Genomic DNA, 19,165 nt, shown 5'->3' with positions numbered 1-19,165 from the left:
TGCTTGTTTTTCAGTCTTTTTTGTGTAGTTTTTTATTGATTCTATTGCATTTCTTTGTTCTACTGCGAATGCTCGCAAGAAAATCAATCTCGGGGTCGTATTGGTGACATACACCAACTTTGATAACAAATTTATTCTGAGCTTTTGAACTTTGTAGTGGTCCTTTATCTTTGTGGATCGTGAGTACAAGGCCCACCCTTTCACCAGCCTCAGTCTACCAGTCAACCATATCTTCGAGCTCAGCCTCTGAGCAGGCTCAGATACACAGTCCTGATTCTGCAGCTCCTACACTGAGGTTAATTATAGCCTTGGTTATGGAACAGCAATTCCAGAGACTGAGGTTTTTTGCTCTAGTTGTGAAGGTTGGTTCCATTCTTGCCTGTAGTTTGGTGGAGGTGAGATTCAGGACAGACTGAGAAGAGTGTTAGGGAAATCTTGTTTGACACCAGCCTTCACGGAGGTAGGTTCTGCTGTAAACCCATTGGTTAGTATCTTGGCCTACATGCCTTGTTTGTCATGTAGTAACCATAAGGTGAACATGAACTTCTGTTGGCAGCCATATTTTAGGAGGATCCTCCACATCTCCCACACCCCAGCTCATCCTCTACCTGACTAATAGAACCAAAACTTTTGGAGAAGTGGACAAAGGCAATGCATTGGGGTTGTTACACAGTGAAGATGAGCTTTTATAAATGATTGGAATCCACAGTGTGATTTGGGGAGCAGTTCTTCAGCCACTGGAAGAGACAGGTGACAAGGACCCTGTTGGCAACTTGCCCTGCGGCAGCCAGCAAAGAGGTCCCTATTCAGTTATCACAGTCGGATTGGTCCTCTGCCTTGAAGATGGGCACAATGATAGCATTATCTGCAATATTACAGTGAATATAGTAGATCATATTTTAATATGAATAGAGTATACTAAATAGTGCAAATATTTTTACACAAAGACTGGAACGCAGTGTCAGAGGTAGTGATACAGGAACATACGTTAGGGACATTTACAAGACTCTGAAATAGGCACATGCATGGGAAAAAATGGAGGGCTATATAAAAGGAAACTGTTAGATTGATCTTAGAGTAGGTTAAAAGATCAGCACAACAATGTGGGTCAAACATGAGGAAATCTGCAGATGCTGGAGATTCAAGCAGCACACTCGAAATGTTGGTGGAACACAGCAGGCCAGGCAGCATCTATAGGAAGAAGCACAGTCGATGTTTTGGGCCGAGACCCTTCGTCAGGACTGTCAAGTTGCCTTACTGTACTGTACCCTATGCCAATCATGCTGCAGTATAGAAAATAACAATTTCAGGTAACACCCATTCTCTGTTTTCATTAAAACGGGCCAGACTGCACTGTTGTAACATTAACACAGCTCACAAAACTCTTCTGAGAGAGATTGCCAGACCCAGACCCAGCTCCAGGCCCTGTGGCTTTCTATGACAGAGAGATCCACTCACTGCAAGCAATTCATTCCATATGCTATTATCACAAGATAAAAGGTTAAGCAGAGATGGTTTCCTGCCACCAAACCTATCTCTTCAGAATCAACTCCAAACTCTAAAACTTGTGGTTATATGTGAGCAAAACACACACAAGATGCTGGTAGAACACAGCAGGCTAGGCAGCTTCTCCCTATAGATGCTGTGTTCTACCAGCATTTTGTGTGTGTTGTTTGAATTTCCAGCATCTGCAGATTTCCTCGTGGTTATATGTGAGCATAGGTTGTGTGCAATACAGTCCCTTAGAGGTCTGATTCTGGGGAATGCAGTATTAAATAACAAGCAGTGACCTCAATGATCAATTATCAATGATAATGAGGGCATTTCACAGGCAACATCACTGACTTCAAATAAGAACATAACATAAGAAATAGGAGCTGGAGTAGGACATCTGGCCTGTCGAGCCTGCTCTGCCATTCAATAAGATCATGGCTGATCTGGTCATGGACTCATCTCCACCTACCTGCCTTTTCCCCATAATCCTTAATTCCCTTACTATGCAAAAATCTATTCAAACTTGACTTAAATTTATTTGCTGAGGTAGCCTCCACTGCTTCATTGCAATGGTGAATTCCACAGGTTCACCACTCTCTGAGAAAAGCAGTCTCATCTCAGTCCGTCTTAAATCTCACCTCCACCAAACGACAGTCCTCATCTCTGTCCTAAATCTATTCCCCCGAATCTTGAGGCTATGTCCCCTAGTTCTTGTCTCACCTACCAGTGGAAACAACTTTCCTCCCTCTTTCTTTCCTATCCCTTTCATAATTTTCTCTGTTTCTGTAAGATCTTTCATTTTCTGAACTCCAGTGAGTACAGTTTCAGGCAACTCAATCCCTCCACATAATCTAATACCCTCTTCTCTGGAATCATAAGAAAATTTTATTTTATCTTCTGTGATCTGGATGTCACTGGCAATTTAGGGCCTGTCCAAATTCCCCTTGATAGGGTGGTGGTGAGCCACTTAATTTAACCATTGCCATGCTCCTGGTGAATGTCCTCCCACACTACTTTTGGAAGGGAGTCCCAGGATATTAACTTGGTTAATGAAACACCAAGTATCGGTTAGGCACTGATAAATGTACCTGAACTATAGGATCTGGGAATACAGATCCATAATTCCTTGAAAGTGGCATCACAGGTAGATAGGGTCATAAAGAGAGCTTTTGGCACATTGGCCTTCATCAATAAAAGGGACATGATGTTGAATTTCCATTAGACTCTGGAGACCAAAATTGGAGAATTAACAGCAGTGCTGGTCACTTACCTACAGGAAAGGTATCAAAAAGATTGAGAGTGGGGAGAAAATTTGCAAAGATGTTGCCAGAACTTGAGGATCTGAGTTATAGGGAAAGCTCGAAACAGTCAGGACTTTATTCCCTAGAGTGTAGGAGAATGAGGGGAGATTTGATAGATGCATACAAAATTATGAGGGGTATAGATAGGGCAAGTGCAAGCTGAGGTTTGGTGAGAAAAGAACTAGGGTGAAAGGTGAAATATTTAAAGGGACCCTGGGAGGGACTTTTCCTACTAAGAGGGTGATGTGGGTGTGGAAGAAGCTGCCAGATGAAGCAGTGGATGTTTGTTCGAGTGCAATATTTAAGTGAAGTTCGGATAGGTACATGGATGGGAGGGCTATGGTCAGGTGCAGTTCACTGAGCTAGGCAGAACATCAGTTTGGCGCAGACTAGATGGGCTGAATGGCCTTTCCGTGCTTCAGTGCTCTATGCCTATATACCTTCAGCTGAAGATGTGCAACTTGGGGGCTGGGGAATCTACAGGTAGTGGTATTAGCATGCAGGTGATGGTGTTCACAACAGATATTGTGAATTAAGGAGATGCTGTCAGAGGAACCTTGGTGCGTAAGGTGGCACAATGATGGAGCAAGTACAGCCACCAACTCATAGCTCCAGTGTCCTGGGTTCACTGTTGACCTTCGGTGCTGAGTGTGTCCATTTTGCACATTTTATCTGTGATTGTGTGTCAGAGCTGCCTGTACCTGGTTCACACTCTTGACACACTTCTGCCTTGTATCTTCTAGATGGTGGATTCAGGAGGTAAGTCACTCACTACAGTATACCTCATCTCCGATCTGCCTTTGCATCCAGAATGTTTATGTGGCTGCTCTTGTTTAGATTCCTGCTTAGATATTGAAGGGTATTGCCTCCAAGGATATTGAAGATGGGGAACCTGACGATAGAAATGCCATTGAATATCAAGACTGTGGAGGGTATCCTGACTGGTTGCATCATGGCCAGGAACAGAAACATCTACAAAAAAAAATGTTGGACATCCCAGTCCATCACAAGCAAAGCCCTCTGCACCATAGAGCACATCTATAATGAGCACTGCCATTGGAAAGCAGCATCCATCACGATTCCCCAACATCCAGGGCACGTTCCCTTCTTGTTAGTAGCATCAGATGGGGTACAGGAGCCTCAAGCTTCACCCCACCAGGTTCAGGAACAGTTATTAACCCACAACCATCAGGCTCCTGAACTAGCGCGAATAAGTCACACACTTCAACCTCTCGACTCAGATGACTGACTTCCAACCTTGTCCTTTGTGCAAGGTGAGACTCCTTAATGCCCATTGAATTCAGTTTTGCCGTTCACTGTATTTGTCCTGATGCTACATTCAGTCAAGTGTTGCTGGGATGGCAAAGGCACTTATATCTCATCTCTGGAGTTCGGAGCACCTTGGACATGTCTGGACCAAGGTTGAGATGATGTTTGAAGCTGAGTGGTTCTGATGAAACCCACACTGATCAGAGTTGTATAGGCAATGAAAACAAACATACAAATTCATAGGATTAAGCCACATGGCCGCTCAAGCCTGCTCCAGCATTTAATGGCCAATCTGATTGTAACTTCAACTGTACATTCCTGTATATCCAAGCTAATTCCCCTCCCACAATACTTATCAAACCTCCGTTCACCTCTGCCTTCAGAATATTCAAGGACTCTGTTTCCAATGCTCTGTGAGGAAGTGTTCCAAAGATGAATGACTCCCACCCTGCCAAGTCGAAACCTTGCATTCAAACAGCCACCCCTATTTCTGGATTCTCCCAAAAGAGGAAGCACTCTTTCCATATCCATCTTGTTAAGACCCTTTAAGATATTACATGGTTCAATCACTCTCATAACCATTATGGGATATGATTGTAGCATTTCCATCTCTTATTCCAGGCATTAATCTGGTAAACCTTCTCTGAACTGCATCAAATGCATTAATTTATTATTGTAATAAAAATAACCACTAATACTCCAGACCTGGTGTTACCCGTGCCCTATATCTGAAGCAAAACTTCAGTACTTGCTTTACCTGCATGTTACCTTATGGATCATACAGTAGGAAGTCCAGAACTTTCCACTTAGAGTTTGAAAACCACTCACCAATATGCTCTTCCCTTAAATGCCAAAATGGGCGATTGCATAGTTTCTCACATCTGTCATTTCTTTGATCACTCACTTCACTTATCTAGATCCCTTTTGTAGCTTCCTCGTAAAGTTTTCACAACTTATCTTCTTACCTTTGTGTCATCTGCAGATTTAGCAACTGTACCTTTGATCTCCTCAACCAAAGTTAAAAGTTCAAAGTAAATTTATTATCAAAGAACATACAGTATTTGTCACCTTATACTACCATGAGATTCAATTTCTTGCAGGAAAAGTACATTTATTATCAAAGTATGTATACTATATTCCACCTTGAGGTTCATATCCTTACAGGCAGTCAGAAAACAAAAGAAAGAATAGAACCTCCTGGAGGAAAAACTATTATTCTCAAAAGTGAGTCTACAGCCATAAAACACTTGGCCTTTTCTCCTTGGAGCAACGAAGGATGAGAGGTGACCTGATAGAGGAGTATAAGATGATGAGAGGCATTGATCGTGTGGCTAGTCAGAGGCTTTTCCCCAGGGCTGAAATAGCTAACACTAGGGGGCACAGTTTTAAGGTGCTTGTAAGTAGGTACAGAGGAGATGTCAAGGGTAAGTTTTTTACTCAGAGAGTGGTGAGTGCGCGGAATGGGCTGCCGGCGACAGTGGTGGAGGCGGATACAATAGGGTCTTTTAAGAGGTTCCTGAATAGGTACATGGAGCATAGAAAAAAAGAGGGCTATGGGTAACCTGAGGTAATTTCTAAAGTAAGTACATGTTCAGCACGGCATTGTGGGCCGAAGGGCCTGTATTGTGCTGTAGGTGTTCTCTGTTCTATGTTCTAAGTTTCTAACCAATCACAGCTGATCCAGGAGCCCGTTAGTTGTAGGCCACACCCTCAGTTCAGCATACAGACAAGTAAACATGAGTTAAAGTCAGCATGGTTTCCTCCAGGGGAAATCCTGCCTGATGAACCTGTTGGAATCCTTTGAGGAGATTACAAGCAGGATAAAGGGGATGTAGTGTATGTTGTGTATTTGGACTTTCAGAAGGCCTTTCACAAGGTGCCACACATGAGACTGCTTACCAAGTTAAAAGCCCATAGTATAACAGGAAAGTTACTAATATGGTTAGAGCATTGGCTGATTGGTAGGAGGTAGCAAGTGGGAATAAAAGGATCTTTTTCTGGTTGGCTGCCAGTGACTAGTGGTGTTCTGCAGGGGTCAGTGTTGGGACTGTTTCTTTGTATGCTGTATATAAATGATTTAGATAATGGAATAGATGGCTTTGTTGCCAAGTTTGCAGATGATACAAAACTTGGTGGAGGGGCAGGTAGTGTTGAGGAAACAGATAGGAAAAGAAGGACTTAGATTCGGAGTATGGGCAAGAAAGTGGGAAATGAAATACAATGTTGGAAAATGCATGGTCATGCACTTAGGTGGTAGATATAAATGTGCAGACTATTTTATAAATGGGGAGAAAATCCAGGAATCTGACATGCAGAGGGACTTGGGAGTCCTTGTGCAGAACACTCTGAAGGTTAACTTGCAGGTTGAGTCAGTGATGAGGAAGGCAAATGCCATGTTAGCATTCATTTCAAGAGGTCTAGAATAAAAGAGCAAGGAATGTGATGCTGAAGCTTTACAAGGCACTGGTGAGGCCTCACCTTGAGTACTGTGAACAGTTTTGGGCCCCTCATCTTAGAAAAGATGTGCTGGCATTGGAGAGGGTCCAGAGGAGGTTCACAAGGATGATTCCAGGAATCATTCCAGTTATCGTATGAGGAACGTTTGATGGCTCTGGGTCTGTACTCACTGGAATTCAGGAGGATGGTGGGGGTGGGGGGGAATCTCATTGAATCCTTTCAAATGTTGAAAGGCCTAGACAGAGTAGATATGGAAAGGATGCTTCCCATGGTGGGGGGTGTCTAGGACAAGAGGGCACAGCCTCAGAATAGAGGGGCGCTCTTACAACACAGATTGGCGAAATTTCTTTAACCAAAGGGTGGTGAATTTGTGGAATTTGTTTCCACGTGCTGCTGTGGAGGCCAGGTCATTGGGTGTGTTTAAGGCAGAGATTGATAGGTTCTTGACTGGACATGGTATCAGAGGTTACAGGGAGAAGGCCAGGAACTGGGGTTGAGGAGGAGATAGAAAAAATGGTCTTGTGGTTTGAACAATAGTGAGAGAGTAAACAATATTAAGATGAGGCAATTGCTGTAGAACAAAGGAATGAAGAAACTACTACATACAAACTGATTCAGCATCCAACTCACTGTAAATTGAGATCAATCCCTGCGACATACCATTCTTTTGCACCTCATCAACTCAATTTCCTGCTAGGCAGCCAAGTTTCTATCCGTATGCATGAATGTTACCTCCTGAACCACAAGATTCCCACAGCTTTGGAGGCTTTGATTCAAGATCTTATCGACATGTAACATCTTGGCTGTGAGCCAATGATGCCTCTCATCACCATGCCAGTGATTAAGAGTAGCGCAATATCTAAACTGGGTTTTCTCTGCCATTCTGGGCATTTTCCACAGTTAGGCAGATGGTAACATTATAATTGCGTTAAAATGGCTTGGCTAGATAAAGCGATACATGGCTGAAGCAGTAGGTTTAAAGGAATGCCATGTCATCAAAAACCTTGGCAAACTTCTATAGGCGTGTGGTGGAAAGTGTGCTGACTGGCTGCGTTATGGCCTGGTATGGGAACACCAATGCCTTTGAGTGGGAAATCCTACAAAAGGTAGTGAATCGGCCCAGTACATCATGGGTAAAACCCTCCCAACTATTGAGCATATCTGCATAAAACGTCGCCATAGAAAAGCAGCATCCATCATTGATGCACCATCAATAACTCTCTCTGAGACGTAAAGGCGAGATATCGGCTTTTATTGACTGGAAGAAGGAACAAGCAGTGAGTGACCACCATACTACATCCTGGAGACTGAGAGCCCGGGCTCAGGTCTCAATCGCCTTTATACTGGGGTCTGTGGGAGGAGCCACAGGAGCAGTCAGCAGGGGGCGTGTCCAGACAGGTATATGTAGTTCACCACATTCATCAAATATCCTCACTACCCAGGCCATGCTCTTTTCTCACTGCTGCCATCAGGTAGAAAGTACAGGTGCCTCAGGACTCACACCACAAGGTTCAAGAACAGTTACTACCCCTCAGCCACAAGGATCTTGAACAAAAGAGGATAACTACACTCTTTTATCTTGTTATTTTTTGCTCATTATTTATTGTTATTTAATTATTATCTGCATTTGCACAGTTTGTTTACAGTTACTGTTCCACAGATTTTCTAAGTATGCCCACAGGGAAAAGAATCTCAGAGTTATTTGTCGTGATATGTATAGTGTGGCTGTAACTAACACCAGCACATTTCAGGGAGCCAGAGATCGAAATGGTAGGAGTTTATCATTCTTGGAAGTTCACCAAATGCAGTTCATGCTCCTTTGGTCTTGTGAATGTCTCCCTCCCCACCCCACTTTGGATCATTCAGTTTCTGACAGGCTGCATCACTGTCTGGTTACGTGGGGTGGGTGGGGGGTGGGGGAGAGGCTACGGCACAGGACTGAACAAAACTACAGAAAGTTGTAAAATTAGTCAGCTTTGGGTTCCAGCCTCCATGGTATCCAAGACATCTTCAAGGAGCGGTGTCTCAGAAAGGTGATGTCCATTATAAAGGACCCCCATCACCCAAGGCATGCCCTGTTCTCTTTGTTACCATCAGGAAGGAGGTACAGAAGTCTGAGGGCACACACTCAGTGATTCAGGAACAGCTTCCTCCCCTCTGCCAAATGATTCCTAAATGGACATTGAACCCATGAACACTAACTCACTACTTTTTAAGATTATTATGTTTTGCACTATTTTTGATCTATTTAATATAGAGACATATGTATATGCATGTGTGCACGTGTCATTATTATATTTACTACAATTGATTTACTTATTTTTTTCTATCTATATTATCGTGCATTGTGTTGTACCGCTGCTGCTAAGTTAACAAATTTCATACACATGCAGGTGATAATAAACCTGACTCTGATTCTGATTAACAACCTCATCGAACATACCAACATTGGCAAAAAATATCCTTTGTGCTCTGACAGTACTGAACTCTACAAGGTCAACATTCCAAGGTCCTCTTCACCTTGTGGAAAGACACAGGGGTGGGAAGAAACCCTACCTGCTTCAGAACCGGCCTTCCCGAGATATTGCTTCTTTCAGAGGGAGTTAGTCAGCCGTAAATTTCCCCGTCCACTTCAGTACAGTTTCATTCAGCTTTCAGAACTGGGGGAGGGAGGGTGACGTCACTTTCAGTGGGTGATGCAGCAGCCAGGAGCAAGAGCTGTAGTGGATTTACTGACTCCCTGGCCTTGGTGGGTGGGCAGCACTTTCATCCTGGGAGTCAGGCAAGTCATCAGATCAGGTCCCAGACCAGGGTGAAGTGATTATTTAAGGGATTACACCCTGCCCTGTGTTGATACGTTTCTGTCCACGGGCAAGTTCACTTTGAAATGTCATCACAGCAGTGATTGGGATGAGAGAGTTGTCTTTGTAAACATGGCAGCCCTCGGGAAAAATGCAGGTGTATAAGAGGAAGCAAACAGCTATTTTTTTTGACGATTCCATGAATGTCCCATCAATACTGAATAAAGCTGGGGAGAAATAACTGGCATCATCATCATTACAAGAGAACAGCTAAGAAGCAGATTAATGCGCCCAAAGGCTAAGCTTTCTTATCAATCAGATGGTTTACATTTCCTGAACTAAGTGAGGTATGAAGATCATGGCTGAATTAGCCAAGCATCCTATCTGTGGAAGTGCCAGCAGCTTGGAAAATTGCCAAGGCACCTACCTCTATGTATTAAAAAAGGAAGGCCAAAAGGAGATGACTATCCCAACATCTACTGTTGGAAAAATGCTAGAATTAATTACTAAGCAAGCAATAAAAGCATATTTTGAACTTCATTATTCAGCTAAACAGATGAGTTCATAAAGGGGAAATTGGGGGAGTATTTTTGCTTGAGGAAATCTCGCCCACTGTGAATGGAGGCAAACTAGTAAACATTTCATATTTGAACTTCCCAGATGGGACTCCACAAGGTGGGTCAAAAAACGTTAAGTCGGAAGATCTAATGGATCTGGAGGAAATATAACATCATAGATATTGAATTGGAGATCAGGCAGGAAGCAGCGAGTAGAGCTGAGAATCAGCCTATGACCAGTGGAATGTAACAGAGATCTGTAATGAGACCACAACTCTTTACATTCTAATTATTAATGATATGAACCAAGCAAATGTATGGCAGCATACTTGCAAACTCAAAAATAGGTGTGAAGGTAAAATGTAAGGGTTTGAAGAGTTTCCCAAGATAAGTAAGCAGGCAATTGGAGTATGTGAAAATATTAAGTTACTTTTTTTTTCAAAGAAGGAATGCAAGGACATCATTAGAATTGACAGAAATTGCCAAAAGCCATGAGTAAAGGTGCAGCGGCTCAAAAAGGTGGTGTCTAACATTAAGGGCCCCTATCACCCAGGATATGCCCTCTTCTCATTTCTACTATGAGGAAGGAGGTACAAAAGCCTGAAGGCACACACTTAACAATGCAAGGATAGATTTCTCCCATTTTTCTATATAACCATTTAACAATTACAACATGGAAACAGGCCATATTGGCCCCTCTAGTCCATGCCAAACACTTACTCTCACCTAATCCCACCAACCTGCACTCAGCCCATAACCCTCCATCCTTTCCTGTCCATAAAACTATCCAATTTTTTTTTAAATGACAATATTGAACCGCCTCTACCACTTCTATTGGAAGCTCATTCCACACAGCCACCACTCTCTGAGTAAAGAAGTTCCCCCTTGTGTTACCCCTAAACTTTTGCCCCTTAACTCTCAACTCATGTCCCCTTGTTTGAATCTCCCCTACTCTCAATGGAAAAAGCCTATCCACATCAACTCTATCCCCCTCATAATTTTAAATACCTCTATTAAGAACCCCCTCAACCTTCTGCGCTCTAAAGAATAAAGACCTAACTTGTTCAACCTTTCTCTGTTACTTAGGTGCTGAAACCCAGGTAACATTCTAGTAAATCTCCTCTGTACTCTATTTTGTTGACATCTTTCCCATAATTCGGTGACCAGAACTGTACACAATACTCCAAATTTGGCCTCACCAACACCTTGTACAATTTTAACATTGCATCCCAACTCCTATACTCAATGCTCTGATTTATAAAGGCCAGCATGCCAAAAGCTTTCATCACCACCCCATCCACGTGAGATTCCACCTTCAGGGAACTACGCACCATTATTCCCAGATCACTCTGTTCTACTATCATCCGATTTCTGAATGGACATTGAACCCATGAACACTACCTCGCAACTCTTTAAATTAAATTTCCGATATTTTTGCTCTACATATTTAATGACAGTGCGGCGACCCACTTTCTGCGCAGGCGAACCGGCTCACAAACGGCCAGCGCGCGGAGTGGGGGGGGGGGGGGGGGGGACGTTGGTGATGCGCCTCGACGTCATTTCCGCCCGGACGGGCCAGGCGCGAGGGATTGAATACCAGCGCCGCGAAGTTTGAATAAACTAGTCTCGAAACGGCTCACCGACTGCGCGCCGTCTCTCGCTCTACAATAGATAGATATGCATACTTAGTGTAATTAAGTTTTTTAAAAAAAATCTGTATTGCATTGTACTGCTGCCACAAAGTTAACAAATTTCGCGACATGTGCCGGTGATATTAAAGGACTCTGATTCTGAAAGCCCCAGCACAAACACATTGGTTGCCGATACATGAACAAAGAAAGCACTTGCACAGCAGGGAAGACCAAGGGGGCTAGAGTGTTAAAAAAAAAGATTATTTTTATTACCAGTGTTACAAGGCATCTGCGCGATAGCATCTATATATCATTGCGAACTGCTTTGATCTGCCCAATTTATGGGAAGGTATTTCATCGGATGTAATCTGATGAAGTCGCTAGGAATGATCTCAGGTACGGAGTTGTCCTTCGAAGCAAGGTTAAACGGGTTGGGATTTCTCTCATCGGAGAAAGGAGAAGCCCATACTAAAACTCGTCAGATTCTTAGCGAGTGAGAGAGTGTAAATGCCAGAAGAATTCCCCCCCCTCAAAGAATAGGAGAAGCAAAGGCAAGGACTCAGAATAAAGCGGCAGTCTATTCTTTTCAAAGGCAGTGAGCCTTTGTAACTCCTTTCTACAGAACGCTGTGAGGAGAACCCGTGTGCACATTCAAAGCTGAACGGATGCTCGTGGTCTTGTGCTGTTGAAGCCCATTCACTTCAAGGTTTGCAATGTTGTCTGCTTAGAGATGTTATTCTACACACCATTGCTGTAACCAATGTTTATTTTGAGTTACTCTTGCCTTCCCACCAGCTTGAACTCGTCTGGCCGTTCCCCTCTGACCTTTCCTATTAACAGCATGGTTTTGCTCACGGAACTTCCGCTTACTGGATTTTTTTTTCTTTCGTTTTTCACACCGTTTCTCTACAAGCTCTGGAGCAGGGTTTCCCAGCCTTGGACTCTCGGAACTCTTGCCTAATGGTATTGCTCCATCATAAAAAAGGTTAGGAAAATCCCAGATCAGCAGTTTGAGATACTCAAACCACCCAGCCTATCACCAACAATCATTTCACAGTCAAAGTCACTCAGATCACATTCCCCCCCCCCCCCATTCTGATGTTTTGGTTAGAACAACTGAATCTCTTGACCTTGTCTGCATGCTTTTAATGCATCGAGTTGCTGCCATGCGATTGGCTGATTAGATATTTGCAACAATGAGCAGGTGCTCAGGTGCACCTGATAAAGTGGCTCCTAAGTGTAGATTTCAAATCCCGAAGGCAATGGAGGGTTATGGAAAGAAAGGGAAGGGAAATTGACTCAAGAGAATCTTGATCCAACTTAATGATACAGAAGACTTAAGGGGCTTAAATGCTTACACCTTATGGAACCATCCCCAATAAGATATTCCCCACCCTCTCCATATGGTGGTGCCCTGTGTTGTAAAGAGCCGGCAGGGGTTAACCAATAATACCAATGAAAGACAGAAAAATAAAATGCGGAAAGGAAGTAGATTCCTTGCTAAGTTCTTTTAATTACTGAACCAACTTGGAATGAGATCAACAGTTATGATGTTACAACAGCCTGTGAAATTCTTGCAAAGAGATCACAGGTATTTAAATAGATTTGACACATATCCATGATGCAACATTAGAAAAATACACCTGAAATTTATCTGCATCTCTATGTGCTGATATTGCACAGGGTTACAAAACAAAAGCACAAATTATCTTGTTAGCAGACAGGCAGCCACAGAGCAATCTTTAACCAACCCTTGCAGCTTTTCAGACAACACAAGGCGCAACGATATCCACCTGGATTGAAACTAAACATGGCAAAAGCGTGTGCCTGGAACTGAGAGCTTTCCTGCCAGTGGGTAGCAAACAAGACAGGGGAAGGGTACCATTTTATGCCCGTCTTTCTTTCTTTACTCTCAAACGATGCTTGAGAAGCGTGGAATAGACAGAATGATGAGTGGTGAGTGGAGCATTAAAACAAAATACTGTCCACAAACAGGCCAAGAGCACCTGGGTCTGTTCAATCCCCCCCCCCCCCCACCCATTTTTGTTTCCCATGATTGATCGAATGCTGACTCTCAGCGGGGCTGCTTCCACGCTGAGTGCTGGGCCTCAGCTCAGTGCCGGCACCCCACCGCCACCTCGCGATCCAGTCGCAAAGTGGGCACTCCAGGGACGCACTGTGACCTTGCCTGAGCAAACCACAGCAATGGCCACAAAGGAACGAACTCCACAAAGATATTAAAACAAATCACCAAACAACTTAAGAATTGATTCTGCTAGCTGGGCACACGAATACTGACCTCAGCTGGGTTGAGTGGAACTGAACCAAGTGTGAAATTGTGAGGCTGGGAAAGGCCTTTGCTCAGCCTTGGGTCAAAATGCAATAGCAAGTTGCTGGGATAGCTCCTCCCCAATGCATTTTCACTGTGGAACAGAACACATGAGAGCATTGTGTCTCAAAACTGATGCACATTGTCAGCCACTCAATGAGGACCCACCTCCCCAGGAAAACACTTTATTCTCCTTTATGCCCTCGAAGATGTCAGCTACAGAGGCTACACAGGACCATGGTAGGCTGGGAAAGGTACAGCCAGGGAATAGTGCAGAACAATCGACAGTTCTGGTAGTGAGTCGTATGGGGCCTGTCGTGTAATTTCAATGTTGCAAGTCCCACGGTGCCCCCTGACCAACGCTTGCCAGCAGGAACAAACTCGACTGGAATATAGCATACACACGCTGCCAGTGAAATGCTCTCAATTTACACAAACCAAACCAATATCAGAGCATGAAATACCCGAATAACCCCAACCCACATTTCCCCTAGCAGCATGGTAACATTAACTGAAAAGTTAAAAAAAACCCCACAGATATATATATATATATATTTATAGACATATTATTTACATACTTAACGAAAGCCTGGACTAACTGTGCGAAGCTAGAGTCTAGATGGTAAAGCAACCTGAAACTTGAGTTCCAGCATCCAGGGTCAGCCCATCCCTGAAACACTGAGTGGCCCAGCAATGAACCTTCGGGAATTTCCCCCACATCCATCACTGGGAACACTGGTCCAACCTGCTTGTTACTGGGTCACAAACTATCCCACCTATCCTCTGAAACGTTTCAATCCCTGACCCACAGAGGCACTGAGGTCCCCTTGTAGTGAATCTTCTGCAAGTGTTATCTGTGTTGATCAATCACTAATCACTCCCCGGGCTCCTATGCTACAACAGTCACCACAGTATATGGAACAATGCCTCTGACCAAACACTCCCAAAGGTAAGAAACGTGTCACAGGGATGAAATCTTTACCTTTGTGAATATTTTCATTTCATAACTGTGGGCACTGGTTTGCTTCTCACAGGGACTTCAAGTGAGATTCCTCTTGCCGGAGTCCTTCCACAGCGGAAGGCATCGCGCCATGCTGAATCCTAATCTATCCAAATCAGGGTATGGCAGGTCACTGGACAAAGTGGTGGCCTCAGATGCCTTTTGTTCCCCTGTGATCCGACAGAGTAATCAGCACCCCCTAATCAACAATGCCTCTGAGGCTCAATAATACTGGGAACGTTCCTTGAAGGAAGCATTCCATAGCATTGAAAATCTACGTCAGGTGCCTAAGAATGCATGTATTTCAAAACTACATATGGATAATAAGCACTAGTGTTAAGACACTCCAAAGCACCCCCACATAGGGCTGCAATGAGTCTTTAGATCTGCACAACAATCTCCAAATTGTGTGTTGTGCACAGTCCTACTGTATCACAGTTTGAGTCAGGGCTAAAGCTCCAACATGTCTGTGCAGGTGTTTGTGTACGTGTGTGTGACACAACTTATGTCATTTTCTGAAGATTAACTTTACATGGAGAACAGCTCTCTCCAAACATCACTCTGTCATGTCCATATAGATAGGCATCAGCCTTGCTCTCCAAATCTCTCAGACAACAAGGCATTAAGGAGGGAGGTCCCAAAGGGCAGAACTCGGGGGTTGTTTTGAGTTTACGGCAAATCAGCTGATCCAAGAGACCCTGCCCGATGACTAACTGGTGACATGCAACATTCTGGTTAAAGAGATGAGAAAGCACAAGAGGAGAATAAATTTAGCAGTACAATAGCCTTGCCACAGTGATTCCCCACCTTCTGGAATCTTACCCAGCTTCCTAGGGATGCTAGAATGGCATAGAAAAAGCAGTAAAGGTGTTACATGTGCACCTGGTGGGTGAGTCAAGAACAGCAGGAGCATGCCACTAGGCCCGGAGCCTAATGTGCCTACCAATAAGATGAGGGTGATATAACGTACGTAGGCGTAAACACCTCTATTGTTTTGCTTTCTTCCCCTACCCCTCCACTCCGTTGTGATTCAAATGATTATCAATTGAAAGCTGACAATGTGAAGCACGAGAAGGAAATTAAGCGCTCTACAGAGAGGGCTGAGTGGTCTAGAGTGCAGGCAGCTGAGCGTTTTCAGCATGAAGTTGTGATGAGTGAGAGACAGGGAGAAGCAAACTGACAGCAGACTGAATGCCCACCGTCTCACTTCTGACCGTCTCAGGACTCTTTCATACCACAGGTGAGAGGGCGCAGAGGAAAGCAGCGAGAGCAATGGAAAGCATTCAAGCTCCGAGGAACCACGGGACAAAGCTTAAAACAGACTGTAGTGATGACTGAACAAGGAATAAGGAGGTCAATCAAGATTCACGTGAACGAATTCTGATCAAGGCAAACACAAGAATTAATAAAAGACAGATCCACAGAAAAATCCAGATACACCTTTTTTCTCCGAGGGGGAGATGAAGAGTGGATAAAATCTTAAAACTGCCATGATAGTGTAGCAGGGGGAGGTGGAGAGTGGATAAAATCTTAAAACTGCAATGATAGTGTAGCAGTTAGTGCAACACTATTAAAGTTCAGGGTGTTGGAATTCAGAGTTCAATTCCAAAGTCCTCTGTAAGGTACCTGTACATCCTCCCAATGGAATGTGTAGGGTTTCTCCAGGTGCTCCAGTTTCCTCCCACAATACAAAGATGTAGCAGTTACTAGGTTAATTGGCCATTTGTAAACTGTTCTGTGGTGAGGCTAGGGTTAATTCGGGGTTGGGGGGAGGTTGTTGGGCATTACAGCTCAAAAAGCCGGGTCTACTCCACGCTCTATCTCCAAATGAGTAAGCTGAATGTTCAGGGGTTTCACAATGAACAAATAAAAGCAGATTCTGCAAATCTGAAACAATATGAAATACTGAAGATGGTCAATATACAAGATGGCACCTGTGAAAAAAAAACAGAATTAACGTCGAGGGTTGACTCTTCCTCCAAAATTAAACTTGTTTCAAGATACAGTGAACTTCGAGGGGTGGACAGAGCACAGAAAACGTCCATGACAGTACAATTAGTGAGAAGCTGAACACATTGCTCAGTGATGATCAGACAACCATAGAGGGTTTGTTCATCGCAGATTCCCTACCCCGTGACAATGTACGGTGGATCTCTGGACTTCACAGTGGATGCAACAATTTCAGATAACCAGCCCTTCCAGTTCACTTGAAGTAGCCAGCACTTCTGTGATTCTGTTTTATATTTCCAGTATTTGCAGTGTTCCCCTCCAGTGTTTTCTAACTCACAGCTACAAAACCACGCCCTCAACCACCACCTTCTGTATTCGCCCTTTGTTTCATTTCCTCAGACAAGGCCCATCACATATCGCCACTGGCACCACCAATATTGATACTGTTCACTTTCTCTGCAACCCCACCCTGTCACAGACATTCCCCTTGTTCTCGCCAGCTCTGCCCCTTCACGTTAGTGTGACTGAGTTCTAACCATTCCCCTGATTTGAAGATAGATCACTGGCATGAAATATTAATTCTGTCTGTTGGTCCACAGATACCACCTGACTTTCCTAGCAGTGCCAGCATTTATTTGCAGATTGGGAGGTGGGTTAATAGTGAGGTGAAGTTCCAGGCTGTCTGAACAGACTTGTTGAGCTGACTGGCCTATAGTTATCCATGAGGTTTCCTCATATTAATGTGTCACTTTGCTACATCCAATCAGCATGTATGCCTTGCAACACATCCCGCCTGATTAAGTGCCCCGACCCTCTGCTCAACAGAAGGAAAACGGGTCACAGCGTCCAAGCAGCTTTCAAACTGCAAAGCTTTCGCTCCCAACACACTCCCCAAAATGGCTTTGGTTGCACAGACAAAAATGACTCGGATGAAGAGCAGATTTGTGATGGCTCTTGACGAAGATATCAAACTGAAAACAGGTAAAAACTCTGCTCCCATCCCAATCTAAACCTCAAAAAGGTTTTTTTTTGTTTCTCAGGTATGTGTGTGTGGTCTGTGTGTGTGGTCTGTGTGTGTGTGTGTGTGTGTATAAGTGTATGCAGTGGATGGTTGAGGAGGGAGTGGAAGGGAGGTAGTGTGACACCACACACCAGACCTCTTTGTCGGGGACACATACACAACAGACGGGAAGAGCTCCTACAGCTACAGATGACAGTGTGGCTTTCTATGTGCTATACGGTTGACTCTGGGTCCTCATCTCGCCTCCGACAACCCTCCTTTTCCCTGCACCGGTCCCACAGGTACCCAGTGAAGGTTGGGCTGATGGGCAGGTAGCTGAACAGTCTGTATTGCTTGAGATACTTCATGCCAAAAGGCAAGTTGTAGGTGTCTCTGCTGTCCAAGCACTTGGCCCCAGACACTCCAATCTTCCACTTGCGAAGACCCCTCTCCTCAGTGGTTCCTGCAACCAAAAAAAACACAGGATAGAGATCAGTTGGAAGAAACAACATTTTTATAGCACCTTGAGCACCTCAAAGTCCTTTGGAGTACTTCAGAATTTACTTCGCATTATTGTCTGGATGGAGGTACATACAACAAGCTGCAGATAACCATATATTGGACCTGCATTCACTGGAATTCAGAAGAATGAGGGGTGACCTCTTCCAAACCCATCGAACAATGAAAGGCCTTGATAGAATCAAAGTGCAGAGGATGTTTCCTCTGGTGGGAGAGTCTACGAGCAGAGGACACAGCCTCAGAACAGAGGGGTATCCTTTTAGAATGGAGACGAGGAGGGATTTCTTTAGCCAGAGAATGGTAAATCTCTGTAATTCCTAGCCACAAGCAACTGTGGTGGGCAAGTCTTTATGTATATTTAAGGCAGAGGCTGACAGATTCTTAACTGGTCAAGGCATGAAGGCTTACGGGGAGAAGGCAGGAGTACTGGCATTGAGAGGGAAATACCATCAGCCATGACAAAATGGCAGAGCAGACTTGTTGGGTCAAGTGGCTGAATTCTGCTCCTATATCTCATGGCCTTATAGATAACCTGCTCTTTAGTGATATTGAGTGATAACTTCACCAGGACACCTCTCGAAACACTCTACGATGTCAGATACATCCACAATCAGGTAAGATCTTGACGGCTCAACCAGATTAAGGGACCTCTGAAAGTCCAGTACTTACTCAGTGGTGAAATCAGTGACAGGCAAACATTTTTTTCCGAATCTTATCAGCAGGACGTGAACCTTATCACCTTCAGAGCTCAGGTTGAAAGTACAACCTCTGGCTCATGTGCACAGCTTCCCCACCCCTCCTGAGTCAGTTTCACAGAATAAGAACATTTAGGGCTTTTTGGGAAATAACCAGGCACT

General features: G+C 44.1%; 1 protein-coding gene across 4 annotated transcripts in view; it reads right to left on the bottom strand.

Moving 5' to 3' along the window:
• Positions 1–12,999: 12,999 nt before the first annotated feature.
• Positions 13,000–19,165, bottom strand: part of LOC132391830 (solute carrier family 23 member 2-like) — a 111,431-nt gene continuing 105,265 nt past the window's right edge. For all 4 annotated transcript variants that reach the window (XM_059965513.1, XM_059965498.1, XM_059965487.1 and 1 more), the window contains one exon: positions 13,000–18,252. In XM_059965513.1, coding sequence (XP_059821496.1) covers positions 18,023–18,252 — 230 coding nt within the window. In that variant the 3' untranslated portion in view covers positions 13,000–18,022. The remainder of the gene's footprint in view (positions 18,253–19,165) is intronic.

Source organism: Hypanus sabinus, chromosome 1, assembly GCF_030144855.1.
Source record: "Hypanus sabinus isolate sHypSab1 chromosome 1, sHypSab1.hap1, whole genome shotgun sequence".
Taxonomy (NCBI): domain Eukaryota; kingdom Metazoa; phylum Chordata; class Chondrichthyes; order Myliobatiformes; family Dasyatidae; genus Hypanus; species Hypanus sabinus.
This window is presented reverse-complemented; position numbering and strand designations above follow the sequence as displayed.